Source organism: Notolabrus celidotus, chromosome 19 (genome assembly GCF_009762535.1).
Source record: "Notolabrus celidotus isolate fNotCel1 chromosome 19, fNotCel1.pri, whole genome shotgun sequence".
Taxonomy (NCBI): Eukaryota; Metazoa; Chordata; class Actinopteri; order Labriformes; family Labridae; genus Notolabrus; species Notolabrus celidotus.
In genome coordinates, this window is record NC_048290.1 from 24,110,546 (window position 1) to 24,136,536 (window position 25,991).

Sequence of the window (25,991 nt, forward strand, 5' to 3'; positions counted from 1 at the left end):
CCATATTATTTAAACTACTAACCTACACTTGAAGCCAGAACCTGCCCACCAAGAGTTAAACATGGCTGAAAGATTGAACATACAAATATTTATGTCTGTGGTAAACTTACTGTATATTCTCCAACCCACCTGAGCTATACATGCTCACATTTTAAGGTGTCCAGAGGAAACGTAGGAGAAGCAACATACAGTCATTACACAGAAGGCTCGGGTGGGTTAAGATTTAATGACTTACACGCTAACATGTGACAGTTGAATCTCCCTCTGAAGTATCTGTGCACTAAATATGAAGCTATCGTTGGCATTTATTACTACTTATGAAAACCTAATTAGTAAACTATGTGGGCGGATACATTCTAATAATTATTTTCCAAAAGTTCAAATTTCTTACTTCATTTTGTGCTGATAATAAAAGGAAAAATGTATTCTGTGCTGGTGAAAGAAAGATCCTTTACTGTTTTTCTTTTGAGGCTATCAAGTAATGTGTCTACTTGTGTTTATTTAGGATTAATTACGATGAAATCACAAGAAGATAACTTTATAAACTGTTAGGTTACAGTGAATACAAGCCTGCAATTAGCTAGGCAGACAGCTAACCAGCTAGCTAGCTAGATAAAGGAAACATAGATAGATAGATAGATAGATAGATAGATAGATAGATAGATAGATAGATAGACAGACAGACAGACAGACAGACAGACAGACAGACAGACAGACAGACAGACAGACTACAAGCAAATTACGTAAATTTGAGATGTGCTAAACACACTACTAGCCTCATTCACTTATTCTCAACTGTTGAAAAACCTGATTTTCAGCTCATCAATCACACTCTATTGGCCTTTCAGCATAGTGATCCTCCAGTGTCACAGGATGTAAAGAACAGACTAGCAGAAGTTCATTCAGCTAGAAAATTAAGGAAAAATTGGTATTGTCTTTTTGCGGCTACCCTTAACTATATGATACCACCTGTATTTTAATGAAACAGGAATAAAAAGGTGCTCCCTTGGAGAGAGGAGGTCGGATTATCTGATAGGTTTTGAAAAGTTTTGTTTGTCACTTGATTCAAACTATTGGTTGTGCTAGCAAGTTAGCACTGCTCGGATTAGAATAACCAGCATTGTGTCTTTGGGCCAAGCGGCAACCTCCGGTCTAAAAATATGAGTCCAATGCGAAAGTGCTAAAAACTGCAGCTCATTGAGGATCCACATGAGGCTGTCTCTGAAAGTACTGGAAACCACATACACACCAATTAAAAAAAGCTGATCTTTACAGCAGAAATAAACATGTTTACAGCCTGCTACAAAAAAACAGTGTAGTCTGGATAGCTCATTTCTCGATTGGCACACACTGTACAGGGGGTGGATTTTTTTCTAACGCGGCAATTCTGAAGATGTTTAGATTCCAAGTCTTCCAATGAGAGGCACAGCTGACTTGAACTAGCTTTTGGCTAGGAGGCTCAAAGCCCGCCTCTTTACCTCACAATCGCTCGATAACAGCAATATGGCTGCTGCCGCCCATTGGCCTCAAAACAGCCCTTCAGAAACAGATGGGTGACGTCACGGATACTACGTCCATTATTTATACAGTCTATGCGTTGGGCACTTGCATATTCGCACAATGATGCATGAAAAGAGAAAGTTATTTGTGTGAATTAAACTAGTAAATATCCATCTATCAAAAGTCCCCCCAGTTGTCATGAATAGAGGAATGATCTTTTGAGACAAACCAATGTTTGTATCAGGCTGTAAACATAAATGTCCTGTAAAAAGATGTTAACCTGGGACCTAACAGGGTTTTCTTGGCTTTTACAAACAGCTCCAAGCAACTTCAGTTTTCTGTGCTTCTGTATCGGCTTCATTTATCAACACCAGAGGCTGCCATTTGATCCTTCCCTTTACCTGCATGTGCAGCATTCTCTGAAGAAAAAAAATTCTCCCTGTATCTTTTCACTTGCCTATGTAGTAGTCACGGAAAAATCTCAACAAAGGCCTCAATCTATGTGCTGTAAATGGCGTTAAGCTGAAAAACCAATGACAGCATTAAAAGTAGCCATATAGAAATAGTCAGTCTCAGCTGATGCTCTGATTTGCTTTTGTGTGTCATATATTATCTTCAGCATTTCATTGAGACTGTTTCATAACCAGAAAAAAACCCTCCTTACAGTAGTTTGAAATGGTGTTAATTTGACATTGTGTTCACAGTGTGTATCTCCTCTGCTGCCAAGTGGCCATAAAAGCAGTCAGTTTTTCCCATGCTATCTTTGACACCTTCAACCATTAATCAAATATTAACATCGCAATTTATTTCACTGCCTATCAGTGTTATTTATGACCTTAGTTACCCAAAAAAATGTATTCTGTTATTGTCTATCCAAAACACAGAGTTGAAAAATGACTTCTGGAAATAAGATTTAAAAAAGCCAAGGTTTAAATATCCTCCATCTCTGTTGTTTTGGAGAAGAAGAGATGCTGGTAGTGAAATAGATCAGCATGAATCATTGCACAATGTAAATTTTCTGGCCTGTGTCTTGATAAAGCGCTCCTCCTCCTGGTTGTGGAGAATATAGTGCATGTGCAGAGTGCCACGTAGTCCACCAGACAGTGTGTGTGTGCGTTGTGCAAGCCCTAACTTGGTGCTCCAAGTGTAATGGAAACCCAGTATTTATGAAAGAGGAGAGCGTTTTTGAGTTGTCTGTTTCTGTCGTAGAATTTGAGTCGAACTTGACCTTATTTGAAAAGGCTGAGTTTTGCAGATTGGAGGCTGGAGGAAAAATCTACCACAAGAAAGAAAGGCAAGAGTGTAATGTATGAGTGTACAAAGGATATTAAGAGAAGAAGAGGTTATGGAATAAAACCTGTAGGGTTTAAGTAGAGGGATATGAGTACTGGGAAAAGATTAGAGAAAGCTGGCTTTGTCAGGGATGTTTTGAGAGATTTGTGTGGTTCAGCTTCACTCTGATGAGATGATGACATAAAATGAATAATTAAATGCAAATGGAGAAGAAACCTCTGTTCCGTGTAAACAGATAATTAAAGCTACTTTTAAAAACACATTTTTTTAGCATCATTAAGAAAATGCAGGAAGAGTAGCTGAGGAAATGTTTGATTTTAAAGCATCTGCAGTGAAATGTTTACAGTATATCTTTCTGAAGTGCAGACACTGCCTGAGTTAAATGCCTAAATGTAGGCTTCATGTCTCCAGCACAATGGCAAAGGTCTGGTGTTGGTTTTATGGTAAATTTAGCATCCCAAAAGGATGAAGACGTTTAATTTTCCCTCTTTACAAAATGACATGTCCCGTGCAGGAGGCCTCGTCACTACATTCCCTCCTTTTTCTGCAATTTGGACGTTGATCTGTTCAAATACTTTCAGTGTAGTCGAGTGCCCGAAACGTCAGATATGGGGGTGAATTCCAGCAACGTGGACCAAAGAACTTGGCTAATTCTTTGCAGATGTGTCTCTGAGCTGTGCGAGGGAACACTGTGCTGCCCTCGCTGGAGAGAAAAAGGACTCGGCATGGAGAGAGTTCAATGAATTACGAGCAAAAAACACCAGCGACCCAGTACAGCTGGTTCTGACTGCCTGTCTGCCTGGGTTTCCAAGGAAGAGAAAGGAGTCAACTCGGGAGCTAATGTGCATAGTTTCCACTCTCTTGAGGATGTTTTGGTATGCAGAATCACAGGAGTGTATGGTAGTCATTTTTAAAGCAAAAACACAATCTGATATTGTGCATAAAAAGAGCATACAGAGCTGCTTTAAACTGGAGAGAAATCCAACAAAAAAATCTCCGACAATGCAACTCTGAGCTGCCATGTTTTTGTTGTTGTTGCTATGATCAGCTCTTGTATGACAAAAATGTGTTCTTTAAACACTTTGGCTTTAAGAGTCTTAGTTTCTACTGTTACTGTTTCTTTCATCAGGACACGTGAACCAGTGATACCCCATCCTATGTCTGTATCAGATGTTTCCACTCATCTTTAACTCAGATAAAACTGAAGGGAGGATACATTTTCAGAAGCTCATATAACCTCACTTGGCTCTGATTTCTCCTCACAGCTTACTCAGGATTAAAAAGTAACCTCATGTTAATGTGAGATAATGTGTGCACTGTTATCCAAGAACAATGCGACTTCTTTAACTGTCATTTACAACATGATTTCATCTGTTTGCTCTACTATTAAAAGAGAACTCAAAAGTATTTTTAATCTGCCCTTGGATCCCTCTCTTGGCTTTTGTTGGAGCAGAATAGATTTCCACTGGTTATTATGTTATAAATCACCATCACAGTGTTTTTTTTATACATTTTCTATGATATCAAATGTTAACTCTAAATTTAGGGTTAAAGTTTTCCACCACTAGTAGAAGAATGGACAGATGTTTTTAACCTTTTTTGTTCTCATAGAACATCATCATAGACTGAATTTAAGAAGTGAACATAGCCTCTTCGTTTAAAACATTGACTGTATCCTAACAGCGCACCTCCTCCTCAGATTGTGCATGTAAAGCCAAAATACCACCTTGATGGGCGATTCTATGTTGCACTGCTGGAGCCAAGGCATGCACAGAAGTGATAATGATGGCAGGTGGAGCAGCATGACTTACGTCATACCCTTTATGCTGTCAAAAACATACATTAAGCTTACTGCTCAAACATCAAAGATCCCTCAGGTGGGTACAGTTCACAGCAGAACAGCTTCTTATATTGACTTGAAGCAGACGCTCACAGCTATTGAAAGTTTGATGACTTGTGTTTCGTCCATTCCTCCACTACTTTGATAACCTGGTAGGAATTACAGCAGGAGCTGTCAATCACTCATCGTTTTAATATCAAATAGTTAATTCAAACTAAACATCAACAAAAAAATGACTTGTTGCAACATGCATCAGCTTTGTAAGAACCAGCTACTATGACAGGAGAGATTTTGAGAACATTTGATATGTATTTTCATTTTTCTAGTTAGACCCATGTCCCATCTGGCGTAAAGGAGGAGGTGGGATTTATGGCCATTACTGCAACCAGTCACCAGGGGGGATGGTATATACCTGCTTTAAATCTGCATTCTTTTTAATGGGGGCAGTCTTGGGTTGAATTTAAGTCAACCAGAAAGTTTATCTTCTTCTTAGTTTGTTCATCAGGTCGGGTCACATTTTCGAAAATATATGTACAGTCAGAAGGATCACTCCCAAGTCTTCTACAAAGATTGATGATGATGTTGATTTTGTAAATTCTCGTCCCATTTTGCTTAATCTAGACGGTAAAGAAGAGCGGGTCAGCTATGTGATGCTAACGTCCTTTCGTTGGCATTACATGATGCTAACTTGTTTGTTTTTGCAAAAGAGTAATGTCAAACTAATGCAAACTTATGAGTCTCTACAGTGTTGGATAAACAAGGAAATTTTGAGTTTAAAGAAGATGACAGCAATGTTGGCCTGGCTTCAAGGACACAAGGAGGACACGGACCAAAGCAGAACAGGATGATGACACTGAATTAACCTTATGTGTTTTCATCTCTAAATTTGCCACCACATTCATAGTTCACTCCTTTTCTGCCTTTGTGTTTCTTTTTCTAACAACCACTGTCCTCTCCTGTCTGTGTCTGTCCCTCTAGCACATAATACTAATGATTTATTCATACTAGCCACATGATACACAAATAAGTGGGTTTATTTTTTTTAACTTGAAGCACGAGTCGTAATGCAGTTCCTCAACCCATATACCATTACATTGGACAACCAATTAGTTCACCCTTATAAATAAACATCTGCATTTTAACAATCAAGTGTTACAGTTGTCTCTCAACTCCAATTCAATTCTGGCCTCTTAAGTTGCTAATTGAATTGTAAACAATGCCAAATGTATAGTAAAGGAAGTCTTGGTCTGAAGTTCTTTGTCACTTATCTACATAACCTGAAATCCAGAAAAGTTGTCAGTCGCTCCAAGATAACCATTAGGGTGGGCTGACAGTAGCAAAGTGTACCCCCAATGTTGTCCAATTTATATCAATTGGAAAGAATGATCCAAAAAGCACCCAATAAAAGCATGGAGGATGAAAACTATTAAGTAAATGTGGATCTCAACTCTATAGTGTCCAAATTGAGTCAGAGCAGGCTTTGCAGTCGATTTATGAGGAAGGAAAGGAAATCAACCCATCTGTGAGAACTCATGGATACACACATGGTGACACTTTGTTTGCTGGAAATCTCCAGAGCATTTCTTACAAGTTGTGTGAAAATTCTTGCAAAGAAATTTTGTTTATTAATTTTAGAGTTTAAATAACACCCCAAATTTTGAGTGTGATGAATGCCTGTTGAGGCAGTTTTATCCAGTAAGCCATGAAAGCCCTTGTATTACAAACTCTTTTATGGGTCAACAGTCCTCGGGAAAATAACAAGTTGTGTCCATCTCCAAACTGGTTGGACCAAGAGGCAGAGCAGATGAAAGTGGTTACAGTTTTCTCCATTCATTTAAAGGGTTAGTTAGTTTTTTTTAAGTACAGGAGATCCCGGTCAGCTTGGCCCCTTTGTTGAGAAACTGACTGGAGAACTGTCACGGAAGCTAGGCTATTAACCGCCACAAACAGGGTCAATTTTAACATGTAATTTAGCCAATTTTAAGAAACTCTCAACCAGATATTAAATTTGGTGTAAGTTTACACACAAGATATTTTATGTCATGTTGACTCATACATCACAGATGCGAATAGTGATAAATTACATGGTAATATCGACCCTGTCTATGGCAGTTGATAACCTAGATTCCCAAGACTCAAGACCTCTCAATAGAGGGGCTGGGCTGACTGGGATCCTCTGTAAGTACGACACTTACAATTAGCAAGTACCTCGACCCTACTTCAAAGAACAAACTATCTTTTTGATAGTTGGGGACAAATTTCCAGACCAAGAAGACAAAAATCCTAAGGTGTACAAAACTTTCAAAACAAGTATTAACAGGCAGAAAAATAAAAACTCAAAGTTCAAACTGAGGAAAACTGATTTAAGAGACAATGGATGAGAATTCCAGTTTTTTGATTTGGTGCCAGTCCAAATGTCTTTGATACTCAGTTGCTCAAAGGAACAGCCTGTTCTGTCACATCCTTTCTGAATTCTTCTCGTTTATTGACCATTGGAAAACCAGCTTGGCAATGCTTTTAGACCAACTGAACTGAAGTGGAACAACAGGAGGGGAGAGGGTGAAACAGTCAAGGAAACGGCTCTCAAGTAGACTCTTTTTGACTCATTCATAACAAAGAAGTGTTCAGGAGAATCAGACCATTGCATGTAAAACATCACTGCCAACATGTGACCAGAAGTACTGACTATGAAAACAAAAGTGAGATTGAAAATGTTGCATAATAAATCTGAACATTAATCATCCACTCATAGTGTCATCAGACTTGAATCAAATGTTGCTCAAATCTGATTGGTGTACAGGACTTTGCGATTGTTCCCCCCACTAAAAAATGTTAGGCAAATACAACATTGCACAAGAAATGGTAATCTCTCATATGAAATAACCAAGACTGAAAAACAGATGTAAAATTGTTTTCTTGAATGATGTCATCCCTCAGTGTGAAAACTGATTGAGAATGTTTCCCAGGTTTTTAAATGGGTCAGTGATTCTCAAAATAAACTGGTTTACATGACGTGTCGTCAAACTTCCACTGAAGTAAAAGTATTTAAAGCTGTTGCGGACGACCACACTTAAACGTGAGACGAAGGCGGTAATTATGTAGCGTGGTTACACGTGATAATTGTTTAAATGAGGATAAAAGTACACACTTCTGCAAAACTTTCCTCACAGTTTTTTATGGTGTTGTGCTTGTTTACACACATAAAAGTCAAAGCACTCTTTGTGTGAAAAAATAGAAAGTTGAACAGAGAAGTCAAAACCCTGCCTACTTTCACACACCTGCAGAACGGAGCTTGTTTCAGAAACATTTAAACACCTAACCAGGGATATTAGTCTCATGTAACTCTTGCTTTAAATCTAGGATGCATGTGGCTTGATGTTTACCTAATTTAACCAACAGCAAAACCAGAGGTTAACCCGCCCTCACTAGGACCACTGAGGTGGTGTAAACAAGGCCTTTACCCCTTTGCTGTTTTAGTGTTGCAGCCAAGTGATGCCAATTCAGCTGTCTGAGGTGTCATTGGCCTCATTTGATGAAACACACAGTTTGCCAGGTGACTTGACTCCTTACAGTGTTTTTCAGATGATCCCACAAACTAAACTACTTTGTGCTTTTCCAGTATGTGATCGTAGCTCATTTGTAGATAAGTAAACAACATCAGTAGAAATTTGAATGCAGAGTTTGTCAGTGGTGAGATCATTATCCCTGTCTTTTGAAGCAACTCCCTAAAGTTCCAGTAAAAAAAATGACATGCAGCACTGTGTTATTTTTGGTGTCACCTGCCCTCTTCTTGATCAAATATAGTGCACTGTTATTGGAATTGAATCATTCCCCATGGGGATCATTATGCTGTTTTACATTAAGATGCATTTCTCAAAGCCTCTACTGCCTCCTTTTATCTGTAGCCTAGTCCTGAATTAGTAGACTGCCTATGAAGCACATACTGTATGGCATATGTTGCTTTTGGCCTCTTTTCATTTTAGCTTTTAAGTCGCCAAGTTCCCATGTTTTTATAGAACTTTGTGATATGAGAAACTGTAAACCCTTGTGACCATTCGCTGAGGTGTAACAGCAGCCTTTCTGTGGTCGATTGTGTAGATACAAGAAAGAATTTCCCGGTTTGCTGGACTGAAGAGAATGCAAACCTTGGATTAAGTTTCCAAAGCTATGTATTATAGCTGTGGTGTCAAACAGCAGGGCAGTGATTTGACCGGGCTGTAGAAAATGACTTCTCAGGGTGGGAGTGTGGGGTCACCATACTGAAATACAGACAGCAGATACGACAATGGACAGCCTCACTTTGTTTACAGCTCAGTATAGGCTTAATATAACCATATAGCATATGCATTTCTTTACATGCATGTGGTGAGTCTTTCATATTGTCAGCAAATCTCAGACTCAGACAGAAGAGGTTTGTGGGGGATGGTTTTCCAGAGGAAAATGTTGCAGGGCCATCAAAGAGTCCCATTAAGGCTTCTAAGATCCTCCTATGAGAAAGTGAAGTGTAGAGGCGTCTGGCGGAGCAGCTGGCTGGAGTGTGTTGCAATTTGGTTGGGAGTTCATCCAACAGTCAAGGGAAAGCTATTTATCATAAGACTTTGTTGATCTGACAGAATGTGATAAAATAAAGAAAATATGCAGTAGTTTCTGGGAAGTGGGTCATTTTATTCATTGGAAGTCATTTCATAAGAAGGTATGCTACTAAGTTGCTTGCTGCTGCTGTAATTCAGCATATGTATCTTTCCTTTGTGGTGGATTTTTTTTGGCTTGTTACATTAACCACCTTTCAAAGAATCAGACTGAGCAGTTATCAAACACACTTGGGCTGGGCATGATCAGACATCACGTATCCTTTTACTGGTTACATGAGCACCAGCAGCAGACTTGTGTAACAGATTCAGAAAACTCTAAAAGCTGAACTCCTCCTCCTCCTCCATCATCCTCATCTCGCTGGGCGCATCTGCAGGCTGCAGGAGCAGAGCGATATGAGTTTACACGGATACATCCAAACTTAGCTTTTCTTCTCTGCTCTCTGAAAATCCTTCAAACAGAGATGAGGGATTTTTGAGGCAAAGACAAGTGGTAACCCCGGCTCACATGATATACTCGCTTTGTCACATTCAGTCTGCTTTAATTTAGTTCATAATGGGATTACGCATATTTGGCACGCGTCTTTACGCATATGCGTGCCTCTATTTTTGTGTTTTCATCCTGCAAGCTGTCCAGTCTCAAAGGGAACCAGGGGCACAGCAAAGCGCGGCACTCCGGCAGACGTTTCAATGGTCACACAATGGGAAGATTTTTAGCATTTTAAGCGACGGCTCGGAGTATCAGCCCGCAAGACGGAGAGGGGCGCAACAGGAGCAAGTGCGCGCGCGACCTGTCACCATCATTCACAACGAAGAAGCGACACATCCGGACACTTCGAGCCAGTCGCAGCAGCAACAGCCGCAGCAGCCGCAGCAGCTGCAGCCGCAGCAGCAGCCTCCCCGACCGGCATCCAACCCGCACAGCTCCCGTGGCCTCCCGCCTCCGCTCCAACGGCTCGTGAGAGGGCACGATCACCGCCAGCATCACCACGAGCGCCTTGGTGAGACGCAGAGAAACAGAGCCAATAATGAGACCCAGGTTAATGCCACTGTCAGCCCGTCCCTACCCCGGAGAGATGACATAATGATGGGTGACGACCCCTACGACCCCCATAAATCCACCGACAGTGATAACCCATATTACAATTATTATGACGTCTACGAAAGACCAAGGCCGAGATCGAGACCCGGATATGGCACAAGGTATCATCAGTACGGTAAGAGAGGGGAAAGTGATGGGGAAAAAATAATTGAAAGTCTTTCTTGAGATGGTTATGGTTAAGGTTTGTTGGATACATTAATGCTGTTTTTTAATGTTTGAAAATGTTAAATGAAGTAACAGCAAATTAATATTTATCTAAAAAGTGCTTTATTTACTTAGAAATATTAACTTTCATTCCAAATTGATCAGTGTTTTTGATTGCCCTTCATTGTCCTAACACCTATGTAAATCCATGTTGCTTAGTTTTATGTTGAAAAAAGGTTCAAGTTAGTTTCTTAATCTAATTTTCTGATTGGTTCTGATGTCATAAAACTTTGCTGCATTGTCACATTTATCTATGATCACCATTTCGTTTTCTTGTTTAAGGTCTGCCTGATCTTGTACCTGACCCCTACTACATCCAAGCCTCTGCCTATGCCCAGAGAGTCCCAATGTACAACCTGAGATGTGCAGCTGAGGAAAACTGTCTGTCAAGGTAGACTGTCAGGCTGTCAGGACTTTGCCACATGGAGAGGGAGAAAGTTAAAAAAAAAAAAAAAAAAAGGAAAGGAGGTGGGGGGGTTAGCCGCCAAGTCTGCGTGTGATTCAGAGAGCTTTGAGCCATAACAACCACCTTAAGTGTTTGTGGGTGAGCGGGCTGAGCAGTGGAACCATGTGATGAGGTAAAATTAACCAAATCCTCCCGCTGATGGGGTGGAGTGGTGGATTTCTGTAGAGCTTAATCATAGTGTGCCTGAGGAGAGAAAGCCTGAATGGCAAACACATTATTGAACACTAACCCAAACAACCTTGTGCCTTTAAATTATTTTTCCACCCATCATTTATACAGACGGTGAAGCTCTGCTGCAGCCAGAGGAAGGGATTTAGCAGGGAAAACTCTCAGTGATGTCATAGTGTCCATATCTGACCTGTGTTTTGTTTTTTTAATCTGCAGATTTATACTCTTTCTTCTGTTTGTGTCTGCAGCTCCGCCTATAGAGCAGAAGTAAGAGACTATGACACCCGCATGCTGCTGAGGTTCCCGCAGAGAGTGAAGAACCAGGGGACGGCAGATTTCCTCCCCAGCAGGCCACGTTACTCCTGGGAGTGGCACAGTTGTCACCAGTGAGTATAAAGCCAGGTCAGGCCTGACCACCTCACCATCACAGAGAGAGAGAGAGAGAGAGAGAGATGAGAGAGAGAGGAGAGAGAGAGAGAGAGAGAGAGAGAGAGAGAGAGAGAGAGAGAGAGACGTGGTTAGTTCTCGTGCATCATTTATCCTCACTGGCATCATTTGGAGTCATTTGCATGAAGCTGTCATGCATGAAAACATGAAACAGATCTGGAGTTACCTGCTCTGAATGCACATTTGGAAACAAAAGTCTGAAACAGATTGAAGATTGAAAAAACATTTCTTAAAGTTTAACTTTTAGGACTTTCTTTACACAGTGTAGCTCAAAATATGTACATATGTGAAGTTGTTTTGGTCACCAGTTACTACTTGAACAATATCTTTCCATGAGATACTTCATGTAATTTCTCTATTTTAGTCTGTACTGAAGTATTATGCTCCCTTCTGTGCTACTTTTGGCTTTCTAATAGTTTTACTGGCCGTTTCATTGCTGCTCACAGATTTCCACATCAAAACTGACATCTTTAATGAGTTTAATTGTTTCCTTAGGCTTTTCTATTTCTACCATCTCTGGATAAATTAGGAAAATTAAGGTGACTGAACTGAATATGACCCCTAGCTTCAGTTTATTTACAGCTATAAATCCAGGCATTGTAAAATAAAAGTTGTCTGATAGGGTTAATGAGCCACAAAAGAAAACTCTTTTATTGAGCTGTTGGCATGTTGCCTGGATTTCCCTGATTCTACAGAAACTACCTCAGTCTATAGTTATGTTGTTAAATAAACCAGAGCGCTGTGCTAATGCTCAACCTCGAGCACATCTGGCAGAGATCCAGAGAACTGTTAGTTTAGCCTGTATAGCTCTGTGTCAGTGTTTTGAAAGTCCACTGATGCTAGAGTCCAGACTGTTTCTGTTACAATACACAAACTTTGTCTTTACGATAATGAAGTGAAAGCAGATCCACAGCAGTTTTAAAAACATGTGGATGATGAATTAAATAGACCTGCAGTGTATTCAGTCAGAGTGACCTGCAGCTGTTTGACTGAACAAAATATATTTAAATGGAACAAAAACAGGACCTGGTTCTTTTAATACATCCCAGATTGATATCAGCCAGTTTGGATTCAAAATGTTGATCACTGCTGCTGCTGATCCACAGGCACTTCCACAGCATGGACGAGTTCAGCCACTACGAACTGCTGGATGCCAACACGCAGCACTCAGTGGCCGAGGGACACAAGGCCAGCTTCTGCCTGGAGGACACTTCCTGTGACTACGGCTACTACAGGAGATTTGCCTGCACATCACACACACAGGTGTCATAATTGCTATTCTTAATAGGATTGTTCAAAAAAATCTATTATTGATAGTCAATGATGCAACCACCGCAGTATATAGCTCAGTGTTTAAATCCTGCAATCCATGTGCAGAAGCTACAGACGTGTGGTCCAGGTTTAGATCTGACCCTTCTGCTGCATGTCATCTCTCTTCCCAGTTTCTGACTGGGAAAAACACGCTCTTATCCTTTCAAACGGTCTAAAAGGCTGAAAAGAATCTTTAAAAGAAGGAAAAAAAGTGTAACCAACCCATTCATTTTACACCCTTTTCTGCAGTTCTCCTCCGCCCCTGGTTCAGCTTCTTTCAGCCTGTTGTTTTAGCTTAACAGCTCACAATTGTACTCTTTTTCTTCACTCTTTCTGCTGCCATCTGCTTGTTTCCTGCCATGGTAGCCAACTGTATGCTAACTGACACATTCAAGACAATAAGCAGACCAAGTAAGCAGCTAGGTAATGAATGAAACGTTGCATTTAGCCACAGAAGAGGCAAATATTTCACTAGCAAAGTTAAAAGGAGAATGAAAAGTGGATGGACTCACCAATTTAAAAAAAACATGCCTACAGCTGGATGCTAGTGTTGTTTCTGAGTCAGTTGCATGTGAAAATAAGCAACTTTTACCCAAAAGATTGTCAGATCAGTTTCTTAAAGCATATAGTATATCAGTTTTTGTTCAGAACTTGTTTTGCTGCCCCCAAGTGGCAAAGAAACGAGTTGGAGTCAGGTCTACCTAAGGAAGAGGAATCCAGCTAAGACACAGCCGCTGCAGAGTGAAAGTCTATTGCTGTTAGAGATGTTTTACTCTGTGCCTGGATTATTTGTTCTGTTACTTTGATTATGACCACAATGATCCAAATACAGAAGTTAATTTATGATACCCAATGCATGTTCTTGTTCATGTCACCCTTTGCTCTTGCATCCTGTGGGCAGAAGAGTGAGCCTCATTCACAGCAGCTGTTGTTTTATGTGTCCCAGTAGGAGAAGCTCTGGTGTTAATAATAGTATTAGTGTTTCCTCAGTTCTATGTAAGCATCTCAGTAAGTCATAACAACGAGCCAGCATGTGCAATACCAAGACTGTGATGCAGCAAACCTCAAGTCAGCCATGAATAATCTTTATTATTGACACATGTGCCTTTGTTACTCTGACATTTCAAAATGTCCTCTGTAAGAAAAAGTCTGAGTTATAAGCGTTACAAAATAAACTTAGTATGGAAGGATAAACTAGAAGGACCTACTCAATGCATTGATGTGTTTTTGCACTTTCGTGCTGCTGTGATTTACTGCGTCTGCGTGCACAGATGTTAAGTGTTCTGACCAAAATGAAAACGACTTGCCTCGTGTTCTCTTCATGGAATGACTTGTTTTGGATTTGCATGATGGACTTATAAGAAGAAGAGAGTTGCTAAAAAAAACAAGCACTCTTTCCTGTGGCAGCTGTGCTTTGGAAACGACTTTAATATTTCCTCTTTGCATGAGCAAGTGGTGAGAGGGAGTTAATGATTTTTCCTCTTTTCTGATTTTTTTTTTCTTCTGTTTTTAAAGAAGGTGCATCCAAAACAATCACAGAAATTGAACCAAATACAACTGACCTCTTTGCTCTTTATAATTTTACTATTAGATATTACACCGTTATAAAACCAGAGCATTTTATGTATGATGTTGGTTGCTGTCCAATGTGCAGGGTCTGAGCCCAGGATGTTATGATACCTACAATGCAGACATCGACTGTCAGTGGATCGACATCACAGATGTGAAAGCTGGAAACTACGTCCTCAAGGTTTGACAGAAATACCAGACATTTGGCTTCCTCCTGAGACACTAAACTGTTTCAGAAGAGCTGCACTTTTATGCAATAACACTGTCTTTATGAATGTTTATAGTGTCTGTGCTGCTGTGTTGCTGATTCCTCTGTTTGTTGTTCTCTAAAGATCAGTGTAAATCCACAATATCACGTCCCAGAAAGTGACTACACCAACAACATTGTGCGCTGTGATGTCCGCTACACTGGCAACTACGCCTATGTGTCTGGTTGTCACATGTCACCGTGAGTGTTGTGTCTCAAGTGACAAATGTTGATGTGATACTCCTCCCAAACATGTCGTCATCCGTCTCTCTCTTTCTTTTTTTCAGATATTAAGACACGACAGTCGTTCACAGCATGTTCTGTAAACGACGGTGAAGAGGACTGCATATGAAAGCATATAAGATTTCATAAATTTAATTTTGAATTGTTAGATAAGCAGTTTATAATTTAAAATACTACCAACCAAAAGGAAGGAATCATCTGTTACAGTGCTGGGTAACATTTAATTTTTCTTTCCTCGTATGTGAAAGCATTTCTGATCTCCTTTTCTTACTAACACGTGTATTTCTATCTCTTTTCCTTTATTTTCATCTCTTACTTTTATTCCATTGTACTGTAAGCCTGCATTTTTCTTTAAAAAAGAAATTAAAACGCTTTTAACTGCAAGATACAAACATAAACCAGCTCTCCCTCATGAAGTCAACATGTATTGTATCACTACTTTGAGATATTGAAAATGTATTTGTTATATTTATAAGCAACAAAGGAAACTCTTTACTTTAACGCTTTGGTGAAACTTGGTTGAAATAAAAACTTTGAATATAGTATGAAGTGTTACAACTGATCAGTTTGACGTCTGTTTTTCTGTCTGTGCCACACACTGAAAAAGAAATGGATCGAAACACTGACAACAAGGGTGAACAAGAGATTTTAAGTAGTTTGATATTAATTGTTTCACTCTATAGGGATTGGACTTCATAGAAAAGCATCTAATATTGATTATTTGGTCCTTGATGACTCATGCAGTAACACTGTCTCACTTCAGCATCAGTGGCAATGCTCAGTTTAATGTGAGTTATAACCTCCAAGTAGACTTTAAAGGATGCCTCAGGGTTTACTGATACCATGGAAGATGTTACCAAGATGTTATATTTCGCATATATTTTTTTTACTTGATAGCAAATAGGTCTTATTTATACATCCAGCAGAAATGCAGCAACATACAGTAAGAGTTTATTTAGGGACTGTTTTTTGGTCACCTGTTGTGAACATACCTTCTTCTCTGTCCTATGAAGCTCCTGTAAGGAGCTATTGATGAGGGGCTAAATCAACAGTAAAAGTAATCAGGCTTTTAAGATCCAAGGAAAAAATAATGCTTTATTTGTTTATTTGTTTATTTTTCATTTAAAAGCACTGTGCTTATTACTTAGCATTTTTGTAAACGTGCCGGAGATAGCCAAAAGGCTAGTTCATATCCATAGTCCCTTGCCAGATGTTAAAAAAGCTCCTTATAAAGATCAATATTAAACAAACAAATAAAATAAAATAAATAAAGATTAAAAAAAGGGAGAGGAGAAACGGAAACACAAACAGAAAGAAAAGAAAACACACTAGAGTACAAATAACACCATACGATTAAAAATGACTTAAAAACTACACAAGGAGATGACATGACAGTCTTTGAGAAAGTGTCCATGGACATAAAATACATGAAGCAAGACAATCAGGAAGCAGCAATAAGGGAATGTTAACAAGCGGACACAACAGGACAACATTTAACAGTGCTGTACACATTTGCTTCAGACAGTGAATATCAATCATTATGATGATGATAACTTAAATGGAGCCAGAGAGACGATATGTGGTGAGAGGAAAATGTGATCTAAAGTAATAGATAAAACTTTGTTCATGATAAAAAAATATTTATCTTATTATCGTGATGTGAATGATAAAGCAACGTTTCATCAAAATTACAGACAGTGTTGTGTTTACAACACTGTCTGTAATTCATGTCATAATTTATTCTTGAATCAGTGGAAATCTTACACAGTCTTGGTGTCTCATCATTCGTAGAACTTAAAGTTTCTGCATGATAGAAAAGTAAAATACAGTATTTCTCAATCGCTGAAACACTAAACCCTATTGTCTGAACCACCTGTTAGACACAACTTCAAACACATTCTCACTCACTAAAACACATGTTGCACTGTGATGCACTTGTATTGCATAATGGTAAGCACAGGTAGCAAAAGTTAAACAAATTTGAAGGACAGGTGTCACAGCTTAAACACAACCACTCAAACTGATGACACTTGTGGCTAATGATGTGAGGAAACCAATATAAGCCTGGATCCAGCACGCCAGGGTTTTTTCCCCCGTTGCCTGGCCAGGGAGAATGTGGCCTGTGACGTGCATGAAGTCCTGTGGCCTGATCCAGCACGTAGACCTGATGCTGTGGCTGAATGGTTGTAGATACTGTAAGCACTTCAGTTTGATTTTTTTTTTTTTTTTTTTTTTTTCAAAATTAATTTAGCCTCCTGTGAACAATAAACATGCTTTCTACAGCTTCATGTCCTGAGCATTGTGTTTTCTTTTTTTTTTTTAACATTCTTTTTATTGATTTTCACATTGAAAACAATAGCTCAGTACATCTAAACATACTTTTTGCATAGTTGGTCTAATAGTCACATCCAGCATTCATCAGTCCAGCATAGTACAGTTGTTATAGACAGCTGTATTGTACATTAGTAGAAAAATCCTTAAGCATCTTCATTATAAATTGCACTTAATATTTAGAAGATTCAGAGGTTTCTCCCATGTTCTTTTAAAAAAATGAACTCTTCCTCAAATACAGTATTTCAACTTCTCCAAAGTGACAACATAAGATATCAGAGACTTCCACAATATAATAGATGGAGATTCATCTCCTACCCACTTTGTCATTATAGCCTTCCTTGCCAACATTAAAAGAAATTGAATTATTTCATTTTGTGTCCTCAAAGAGTCTGGTACACAGCATTGTGTTTTCAATCATTTGATGTAGTGTGACTGCTCAGTGTTGTCTTTAATTTTGATTGACTTGGGGTATGATCTGACAACATGGTTTGGTTTTGCAGGAAGAGTCAGATGTTTTTGTGAATGTAGTTTGAAAATAGGGTTTGTGCTTATAGTGTTGAGAAAAGCGTGGTGGATGTCAAGAAATGTGTTTTAGCAATTGAGAAATACTGTAATGAACCCTGAAATACCAACAGACTCATGTGCTTCATCCTCCGCTCCACCAGGGGGCTCTACTGAGACAGTTTGTCCTGTTTTAATTCAGTGATTTTTATCAGAGTGCCAGAGTAACTGGAGTAAATCACCAGCAGTGTGTTTGTGTGTGTGGTGTTGTATGTGTGAGTGTCACAGGATCAATTATTACCTACGGTAGTGTCTATTTTCAAGTCGAGATGCACCCGGTCAGAGTGTCGATCCCGTCGTTTCGGTCTGAAAACAACTCGATGGAGAAAGGATACACGGTAAGCTGCTTAATAATAACCTCTGTCTGCATGTCTGTCTGTCGTCTGCTGCTGTCATCAGTTTCAACTCAGATGTTATTTCTGTCCTCTTAAAGGAGCTTTTGTGTGTTAGATGTTTGAGGGACAGTCAGGGTGACTGTGAGTTTAGTATCCTTGGTGTGTGTCTCTGTCCTGATCAGTCTCAGTTCAGCCCTGAGCCCTCCTTGTTTTTATAAACTGTAACCAGCTTTCAGATCCAATCTCCAATCATAGACAGTGAGGGTCCAATACATGAAGAATGTTTGATTTGGGGAAACAGACCAAACATCAACTCTGCTGTAGTTTACTTTTGTGATTTTGTATCTAATAAAAGCTAATGGGCATTTTTTCCAACCCACGCACAACATAAGACCAGAGATCAACCCCAGCAGTCTGGTATAAACAAAGACTATTCAAATGAGTTTTCTAATATTGTGTACACAAACTCATGTTTAGTGAAAAAAATATTATAAAAATAACAATATAAATCATTACAAGACAAAGAAGACAAAGACAAAGCGTTAAAATAATTTACAAGCCAAAAACAAAACAAAACAACACAAGAAGACTTTTGTCTTTCTCTTTGTATTTAATAGTGTTAAAAACCAATACAGCCACCCGTACCCCCTTTTTTATTCATTACATATTTATTTAAATTTTCTTTAATATGTGTATACATGTGCCTATGTGCATAATTATGTATTTGTGTATGGTATATGTTTCTCTCATTAGATGAGTTGTTATGTTCACATTTTTTTGCTGTAAATATCCATCAAATGTATGTTTGTTGGCTGAATTTGTTTTGTGTTTTTGTTTTTGTTGTTTTTTGTTGTTTGTTTGATCTGCTCTGTCGTTTGTTTTATTTTTATTTGTATTTTGTATTTCTTTATTTTATTGTGTTGTCATTAATTGTGTGTCTTTATTTGAATGTTTGTAAAAACAAATTAATTTCAAATCATAAAAAAAACAAGAAGATAATGACCCGACAGCCCCCAGATCAAGACTCACAACCAGATAGTAATATCTCATAGCATATACTGCTTAAGTAGTAAAACACACATTGGTAAAGAGGTCAACAGATAAATGGCCCCATGCCGCAAACCCTCCTAAGAGAAGGAGAGGGAAAACGACATCCCGCTAAAATAGGAAAAGGAGATAGGAAAATCCAATTCTTATTTATGAATTAAGATTCAAATTGGGAGGCACTCTACCTTTTTGTAACAAGTCTGTAATTTCATAAGGTAAATAAACTAAGATTGGTTGCCAAATTTCAAAAAAATATCTGTTGTTCCTTTTAACTTCGCAGAGGCTTTCCATATTTCCCACATATTTCAATTTGAGACGGTACAATAGCTAATAAAGGGTGATTTAAATTAAATAGTGGGAGCAAAGACAGAGGGTTATAATCCATAATAAAGAACAACATAAAAGAAAAAAAGACTGGAACCAACATATTCTTCAGTGCACTAAATTACTGTTTAGTTAGAATCTAAATCCACATGTATTTTAGAGACTATTTTACCTACGATAACTAAGACTTTCTTCAATAAATAACTTTAAATTTCAGTACCTCTATGGAGTGCTAACCTGCTCTTTCCTTCCTGAAGTAAGATTATTTTCTCAGAGCCCTGTTAGTTGTTTCCCTCTTCTTGTATTCTAATGGCAAGTCAAAAAAGAAAATGAAGCTCCAGACATATTAAGGATACAGACGTAAAGGTTGTAATCCTATAATCTAGTGCTTGGCAAGAAAGCAACAACAGTGTCCAGCTATTCCTTCAAACTCTGAAATTCTCCTATAAACTGAGTCAGCAGCCTGTGGTGAATGAATCTTAGTGAGCTGTACATTTGTGAAATGACATGAAATGGAAACTGTTTATGGTTTATTTTGTAATGGCAGATATATATTGATGATTAAAAACACTTTTATCAAAGTTATATATACTTTTTTGGAGGTTATATTTTTGGGGGCATTTTTTTTGCCTTTTAATGGACAGGACAGGACAGCTGAAGAGAGCCAGGAAATGTGGGGAGCAGAGAGTGGGGGAGGACATCTATGACCTCTGCGACGAGGGCTACAGCCTGTGTATATGGGGGGCATGCTTAGACCACTAGTCCAACGGGGCCCCAGCATGATGTGTTTTAGTCTCATTGAAAACTCTGCGTTCTTTTCTGTCTGTCCTTGGAGAAGCAGTCTACGTTTCTGTCACCATGTAATCAGAATTGCATTAACAGTGCTGCCGTCATTTAAGAATGGATTTCCTCATTACACATAATACTGACACATACTAGTGAATGTTGCTTATCTGCATATTTTAGGGAAGAATCCTGCCGAGTAAGGGAAGTCAAAGTCTGTTAAAAGACATACCCATGTTCTTTTTGTTTGAGTACAGCCACCAGATGTTTCCTCTTGGTAACTTGCTGACATGGACAAAAACTGACAACTCTCTCACAGTGACTGTGTGAGCGGGGAAGGGGACACTTGTAGGAAATGGACTCAGATGATAAATCATGATTTACTCCACTTAAACTTTTTTTCTCTCTTTCAGGTCTTTAAGATTGACGTATTGATGAATGGCAGACAACACAGTGTTGAGAAACGCTACAGTGAATTCCACGCTTTGCATAAAATGGTGAGATCAAGTGCTTCCCCAAAGATTATGTAAAGTTAACAAAGTTCTCCTTTTTAATGTGGCCTGGTCCTAAACCTTGGACCACACGTATGATCTGACCCAGCATATTCATGATTTTTTCCCTTAGATATTTGAGTTGTAACAGCATTAAAGAGCTTGTGCTGTACTGTATGAGGTGCTGAAAAAAGATGCAAATGTAACACATTCAGTCATTTTATTAATTGAATAAGGTTGACACTGTACACTCTATTGACAGGGTCTGTTATTTATTTTTTGATCAAATCTTTTTATTTTATATTTTATTTTATTTTTAGAAAAATTACAAATAATGACAAATAGTGTACATTGTAATCACATTTGCAGTAGCAAGTAAGTACAATGGCGAAGCAGCTGCACACAAATTTAAGTTTGGGTATTCATATATAAATGTACACACATGAAATAAAATAAATACATAAATAAATGAAATAAAATAACAAAATTGAAATAAATAAAAAACCACCCCAGAACAAACTGAGACCACAAGCTTCATCAGTCCACAATACAGATCCTAATCGAGGCTAGATCTGTTCTTTCAGTTTTTCCACAAAAGAAGCCCATATTGTAATATTACACTCTTTAACTGTGATCATCCGAGCAGTGGAAAGCTCTAAGTAAACTATCTAGGAAAGTGAGGATCCAGCTCTTGACTGTCAACCTATCTGGGTGTTTCCACCTCATAGCAACTAACTTCTTGGCAGCAGTGAGCGAGGATAGATCATTTAAGAGTAACACTGTCAAAAACAGGTATAGACAAGGAGAAAATTGTAGATAATTGAGAGGAGACACCATTCCAAGGGGGCTGTTATTTTGTCAATAAGGCAATTAAGTGCAGTTCTTCTTAGGGGCCTCCATCTTTGATCAGGATATATATGATGCTACCTCAAACACACGTACAATGATTGGTAACTAAAAGTCAGTGATTGCATCCCCAGTTATACAATTTGCTTGAACATTACATAAAAATTTAAACTCAGTCCACCACAATACTCTTTTAATAAGCTCCATTTCAATGAACCGCACAGACCATACTTCTTTATTTGAGGTTTTAGCTTCAGAGAGCAGTTCCTCTTCCTGTCCTGCAAAATACTCCTCATTTAGTTCAACTGCAACTTCACTTTATTTGCACACTTTCCCCCAGACATGTTGATATGTTCTAGTTTGACAAGCACATCCTGGGACTGTTCATGCCATCACACTGTTACACATGACTTTCTGCTGCCCTTTGGAATAGAATAGAGCCATTATGTAACAGTAACACCCGTGCTTTCAACTGTACACTTCAGTATCTGCTGCGATCATGGTGCTGTCATTACATTGTTGTTGATATTAATGCATCCTCACTTTGCGCCATGTATGGTTTCAGTTTAGACTAAAGTATCTGAAATGATACAGGACTAACTTTGTACAGACATTCATGATGCCCAGTGGATGAACCACTCTAGCTTTTGATTCTTCTAGCTGCTCCAACAGGACAAAGTTTTCACTTCTCTTGTGAAATCTATCAACATCTTCTCTGTGGATTGGAAAGAACAAGCTGGCCAACATTGTGATTTTGGTTTTACAAACGAATGTTGAATTGATGGCATTTCTTCTCAGTCTCAGTCTTGTGCATTGCGCCTCATGCACAGAGGCCACAGTTCTCAATACAAACAGCTTTTGCTGCATGTCATTCCCCACTCCCTCTCCCACTTTACTATCCAGTCAACTGTTCTATCCTTTCAACAAAAAGCATAAAATCTCAAAAATTAACTTTAAAAGAAGGAAAATAATATGGGGCATATTAGCATGTTGCTGAGATCATCACTCTACCTTAGTACAGCTTCACAGAGCTGCCATCATAGATATAATCCCTTGTTTTTTCCTCTTATCTGATCTGTCATGTACATTGAATATCTTGATGATGTTTTTCAACCCAACAGCTAAAGAAGAGCATAAAGCCACCTGAGATCCCCTCCAAACACGTCAGAAACTGGGTTCCCAAAGTCCTTGAGCAGAGGAGGCATGGTCTGGAGCACTACCTTCAGGTGCTTTGATATAACACACGCTAATCCACCCGATGGGACTGATTTAACAACGTAAACACACAAACCAAGTGCAGTTGTGAGAGGATTAAAAACACTCATTGTGTCCTCCAGAGAAAAAGTCATGGAGGTCACATGCGTTGTGTACCGCTGCTTCTGGTGCACACATTGTAATAAACTTTTGTTTTGTCTGTTTTCCTCAGACTATAATTATGGAAAATGGGGTTCTTCCAAAGATATTCCTGGATTTCTTGAACATCCGCCATTTTCCTTCAGTGCCAAAAACAGAAAGCTGTGGGTGAGTTGAAACTACGTATTTTCCATCAAAAACAAAATTGTGTTGTTGTTTTTAAAATTTATTGCAGTTTGTGCCTCATGTCTTCCCTTTTTTATCTTCTCTTAGGTCTTTTGATACAGAATCAGAGGAATCTAGGTACTGCTCACTTTAAACACTATTGTATGAAACGTCTGAATCTTTGTGTTTTCTAATGTTTGAACCTGGTGAAACTGCATACAGCTGCCCAGACACCCTTTGACTTCTTCCTTTTGCGCCTTTTTTTTTTCCAGTAAACTCACACATCAGCCAGTCCTGCTGTTTCTGAGAGACCCCTTTTTGATGCCATCTGCGCATGGTGAGTTCAGGATACTTTTAAAGGCATGAAACGCCTGTTAGTTCTGTATTCAGTCATCTTTAAGTAAAGTAAAAGGGCTTTATAGTTTTGGTAAATCTGCAACACTACAGTGCTATTATTTATATTTTAAGAGTTGTCTTGAACTTCTCTTTCACCATACCATATTATTTATGACTAATATGGTATGAATGTCCCTTTTTTCCCTTTCAGATGCATTTGCAAACGTTGTGATTGAAGGCGTGGTTCATGGAGTTTTCTACCCAGATCTCCAGCCGAGGTAGAGCTTCAGAGGTGACTGTGAAGGCATCTCACTACAAACGGATGCTGCTATTTTTGCACCATTTAAGGTGTTCATCAGCAAGGGCATAACACGTTACAGTCCACTGAGCCTCATTTATATAATCCAAAGCACATCCATTCATGAAATAGTAAAGGGATATATAACAGGAGCTGGCAAGTCACAGACACCTACGCCCCTTTACATCTTAAAACATTTGCTATACGCTCTTTTTAAAGGTACGGAGCCCCTAAAGTCCTGCATCATTTGTATCTTGGGTGCACACATGATGAAAATGATTATCTCAGTGGACTTCAGTGGCTCCATAAAAAGGATTTAAACCCTTTAAAAGTATTTCATTTCAATTTAAAGTCTGCGCTAATATTTAACATTGTGTGTAAAGCTGTCACAGGTCTACTTTAGTGTTTTGTGGCATTATAATAAGATGAGTCTTCTCAGAAAATACAGAGCCTAAAACTTTATCATAATTTTAATACATTTCCCCTTTCTTGAGAAACTAGGAGGTGAAACAAATACAGGATCAACTGGAGTTTGAAGTAAGAGGAAGATCAATGTAGTGAGGAATCTGTGCAGTGCTTTTTTTCTGTTTGTTTAGCGAGTGTATCCAATAATGTTGTTAATGGCATGCCAACTGTTGCAGGACCAGAAAGGAAATGCAGAGGTCAGCTGGACTGAGGGATAGTTTGTAGGACAACAAAGAGGGTGCTGGCTGATAGTTTGGAGCTGGATTACAGCCAACATACCAACTGCTGCCACTCCCTTTGTAGCACTGTGCTTATTGAATTTTTTCCGAGGTGCCAAATTTAGATGTTAGAAAGAAAGACAGAGAGCAGCAGTGTGGAGAGGTACATTTTCAAGGATGCTTTCAGGAGGATTTGACATATATGTGCCAATGAAAAAACGATTTGAGTTCTATTAGTAGCTCCTAGCAGTGATGCTATGTGGACCAACTTAAGCATCAGATGTTTGTTAAGGAGCGCTGTAGTGTTCACAGTGATGCTAGTGAGTTCTGTAGGTGTTACAGTATGAAGAGGGGATCACAAGGTCTGGGGGATGAAGCACATTTTAAATGAAGGCAAGAACATGTGGAGCAATCTGATAGTGAGGGATGACACGTTACTGGGGGTGCATGATTATTGCACAGTCACTGAATTTAGCATCAGCACTCTAGCACTGACCATTTATTTTGGTGAACCTACATTACCCAGAAGTCTGTCATAGTTTTGTTGGTTTGGCAACGACACAGATTATCTCTTTTTCAAGTTTATAATGGTCTGCCCAAACCGATGCAGACTCATGTGACGTCACTTGAAACAGCTTATCAAACTCTATGCAGCTTGCTGTAGAGCTACAGAGCTAAGACCCTCAACAGACTTGATGTGTAAAATCAGGAGTTCACTTTTAGACAGAATTAGGGATCAGTTGAGTCCTCTTTTATATTTAGAGGACAATGAAAAGTGTAGAAAGCAATGTAGAAGTTGTTCCAGCTCGTGCAAAACAATCTAACTGACTGAAAAAGCAGAAATCTTGTTTTGAAGGGGCCAGTATCTGAAACTATTACCAGTAATGCTCTGTTTAATGTTGGCACACACTATGTATGTGTTACTTTGTGGTGATTAGAGGAACAATCATCCACCACTAAAAGGGATTTTGTTTTAACAAGTGTTTGTTAAATGAGAGATGGTGATTAAAAGGACTTAAAACCAGGGAAACTGTGCAATATGAAATTTAAAAAAAAATCTTTATCTTCTGTGAAAGTACTAACCATCTCCTGTTGTGAACACTCAAAAGGACTTGTTGCTTTTGTGAAACTTTATGTTGCATATCAGTAATTTTTAAACACTTAAATGTGTCTGGACCTCCACTACAGCTACAACAGAGCCACACATATTTATACTGAACTAAATGTATCCTGATCAACTAACCTCAGCTACGCAGATCATGATCTTGTGATTAACAGTCAATTATTTCATAGAGATCCACCATGTAGATTATATGTATTTATATTGTTTAACATGGTACTGTTTGAGTGTCGTCGTGTGCCATAGTGTCGATCTACAGTGAACACTGGAACTGTAGGCACTTTAAGAGGAGCGACATGTAAAATCTGACACCAATAAAATTAACTATTTCCACAA

At 38.8% G+C, this 25,991-nt stretch overlaps 2 protein-coding genes and 1 long non-coding RNA gene across 3 annotated transcripts; 2 read left to right on the plus strand and 1 right to left on the minus strand.

The window, feature by feature from the left end:
* Positions 1-9,443: 9,443 nt before the first annotated feature.
* Positions 9,444-15,541, plus strand: loxa (lysyl oxidase a). The gene is made up of 7 exons (XM_034708922.1): positions 9,444-10,439; positions 10,811-10,919; positions 11,411-11,548; positions 12,716-12,872; positions 14,575-14,670; positions 14,822-14,937; positions 15,024-15,541. The coding sequence occupies exons 1-7, from the start codon at positions 9,779-9,781 to the stop codon at positions 15,028-15,030; spliced, it is 1,284 nt and encodes a 427-aa protein (XP_034564813.1). The 5' UTR covers positions 9,444-9,778; the 3' UTR covers positions 15,031-15,541.
* LOC117830695 lies at positions 11,529-13,572 on the minus strand. Its single transcript, XR_004634821.1, has 4 exons — positions 13,433-13,572; positions 13,143-13,301; positions 11,776-11,806; positions 11,529-11,579 (listed from the first exon to the last, which is right to left on the minus strand). It is a non-coding gene; the product is annotated as an uncharacterized LOC117830695 (long non-coding RNA).
* A 2,444-nt stretch (positions 15,542-17,985) lies between the features above and the next one.
* Positions 17,986-25,991, plus strand: snx24 (sorting nexin 24). Its single transcript, XM_034709349.1, has 7 exons — positions 17,986-18,212; positions 20,777-20,860; positions 22,822-22,926; positions 23,127-23,221; positions 23,327-23,356; positions 23,491-23,555; positions 23,766-25,991. The coding sequence occupies exons 1-7, from the start codon at positions 18,144-18,146 to the stop codon at positions 23,834-23,836; spliced, it is 519 nt and encodes a 172-aa protein (XP_034565240.1). The 5' UTR covers positions 17,986-18,143; the 3' UTR covers positions 23,837-25,991.

Bases quoted from the DNA above. Each gene is read 5' to 3' on its own strand.
- snx24 (XM_034709349.1), top strand. From the start codon at position 18,144: ATGCACCCGGTCAGAGTGTCGATCCCGTCGTTTCGGTCTGAAAACAAC. The intron at 20,861-22,821 runs GTGAGATCAAGT...TCAACCCAACAG, and splicing joins TCCACGCTTTGCATAAAATG to CTAAAGAAGAGCATAAAGCC. The intron at 23,556-23,765 runs GTGAGTTCAGGA...TTTCCCTTTCAG, and splicing joins TTTGATGCCATCTGCGCATG to ATGCATTTGCAAACGTTGTG.
- loxa (XM_034708922.1), top strand. From the start codon at position 9,779: ATGGGATTACGCATATTTGGCACGCGTCTTTACGCATATGCGTGCCTC. The intron at 10,440-10,810 runs GTAAGAGAGGGG...TTCTTGTTTAAG, and splicing joins CACAAGGTATCATCAGTACG to GTCTGCCTGATCTTGTACCT. The intron at 10,920-11,410 runs GTAGACTGTCAG...TTGTGTCTGCAG, and splicing joins GAGGAAAACTGTCTGTCAAG to CTCCGCCTATAGAGCAGAAG.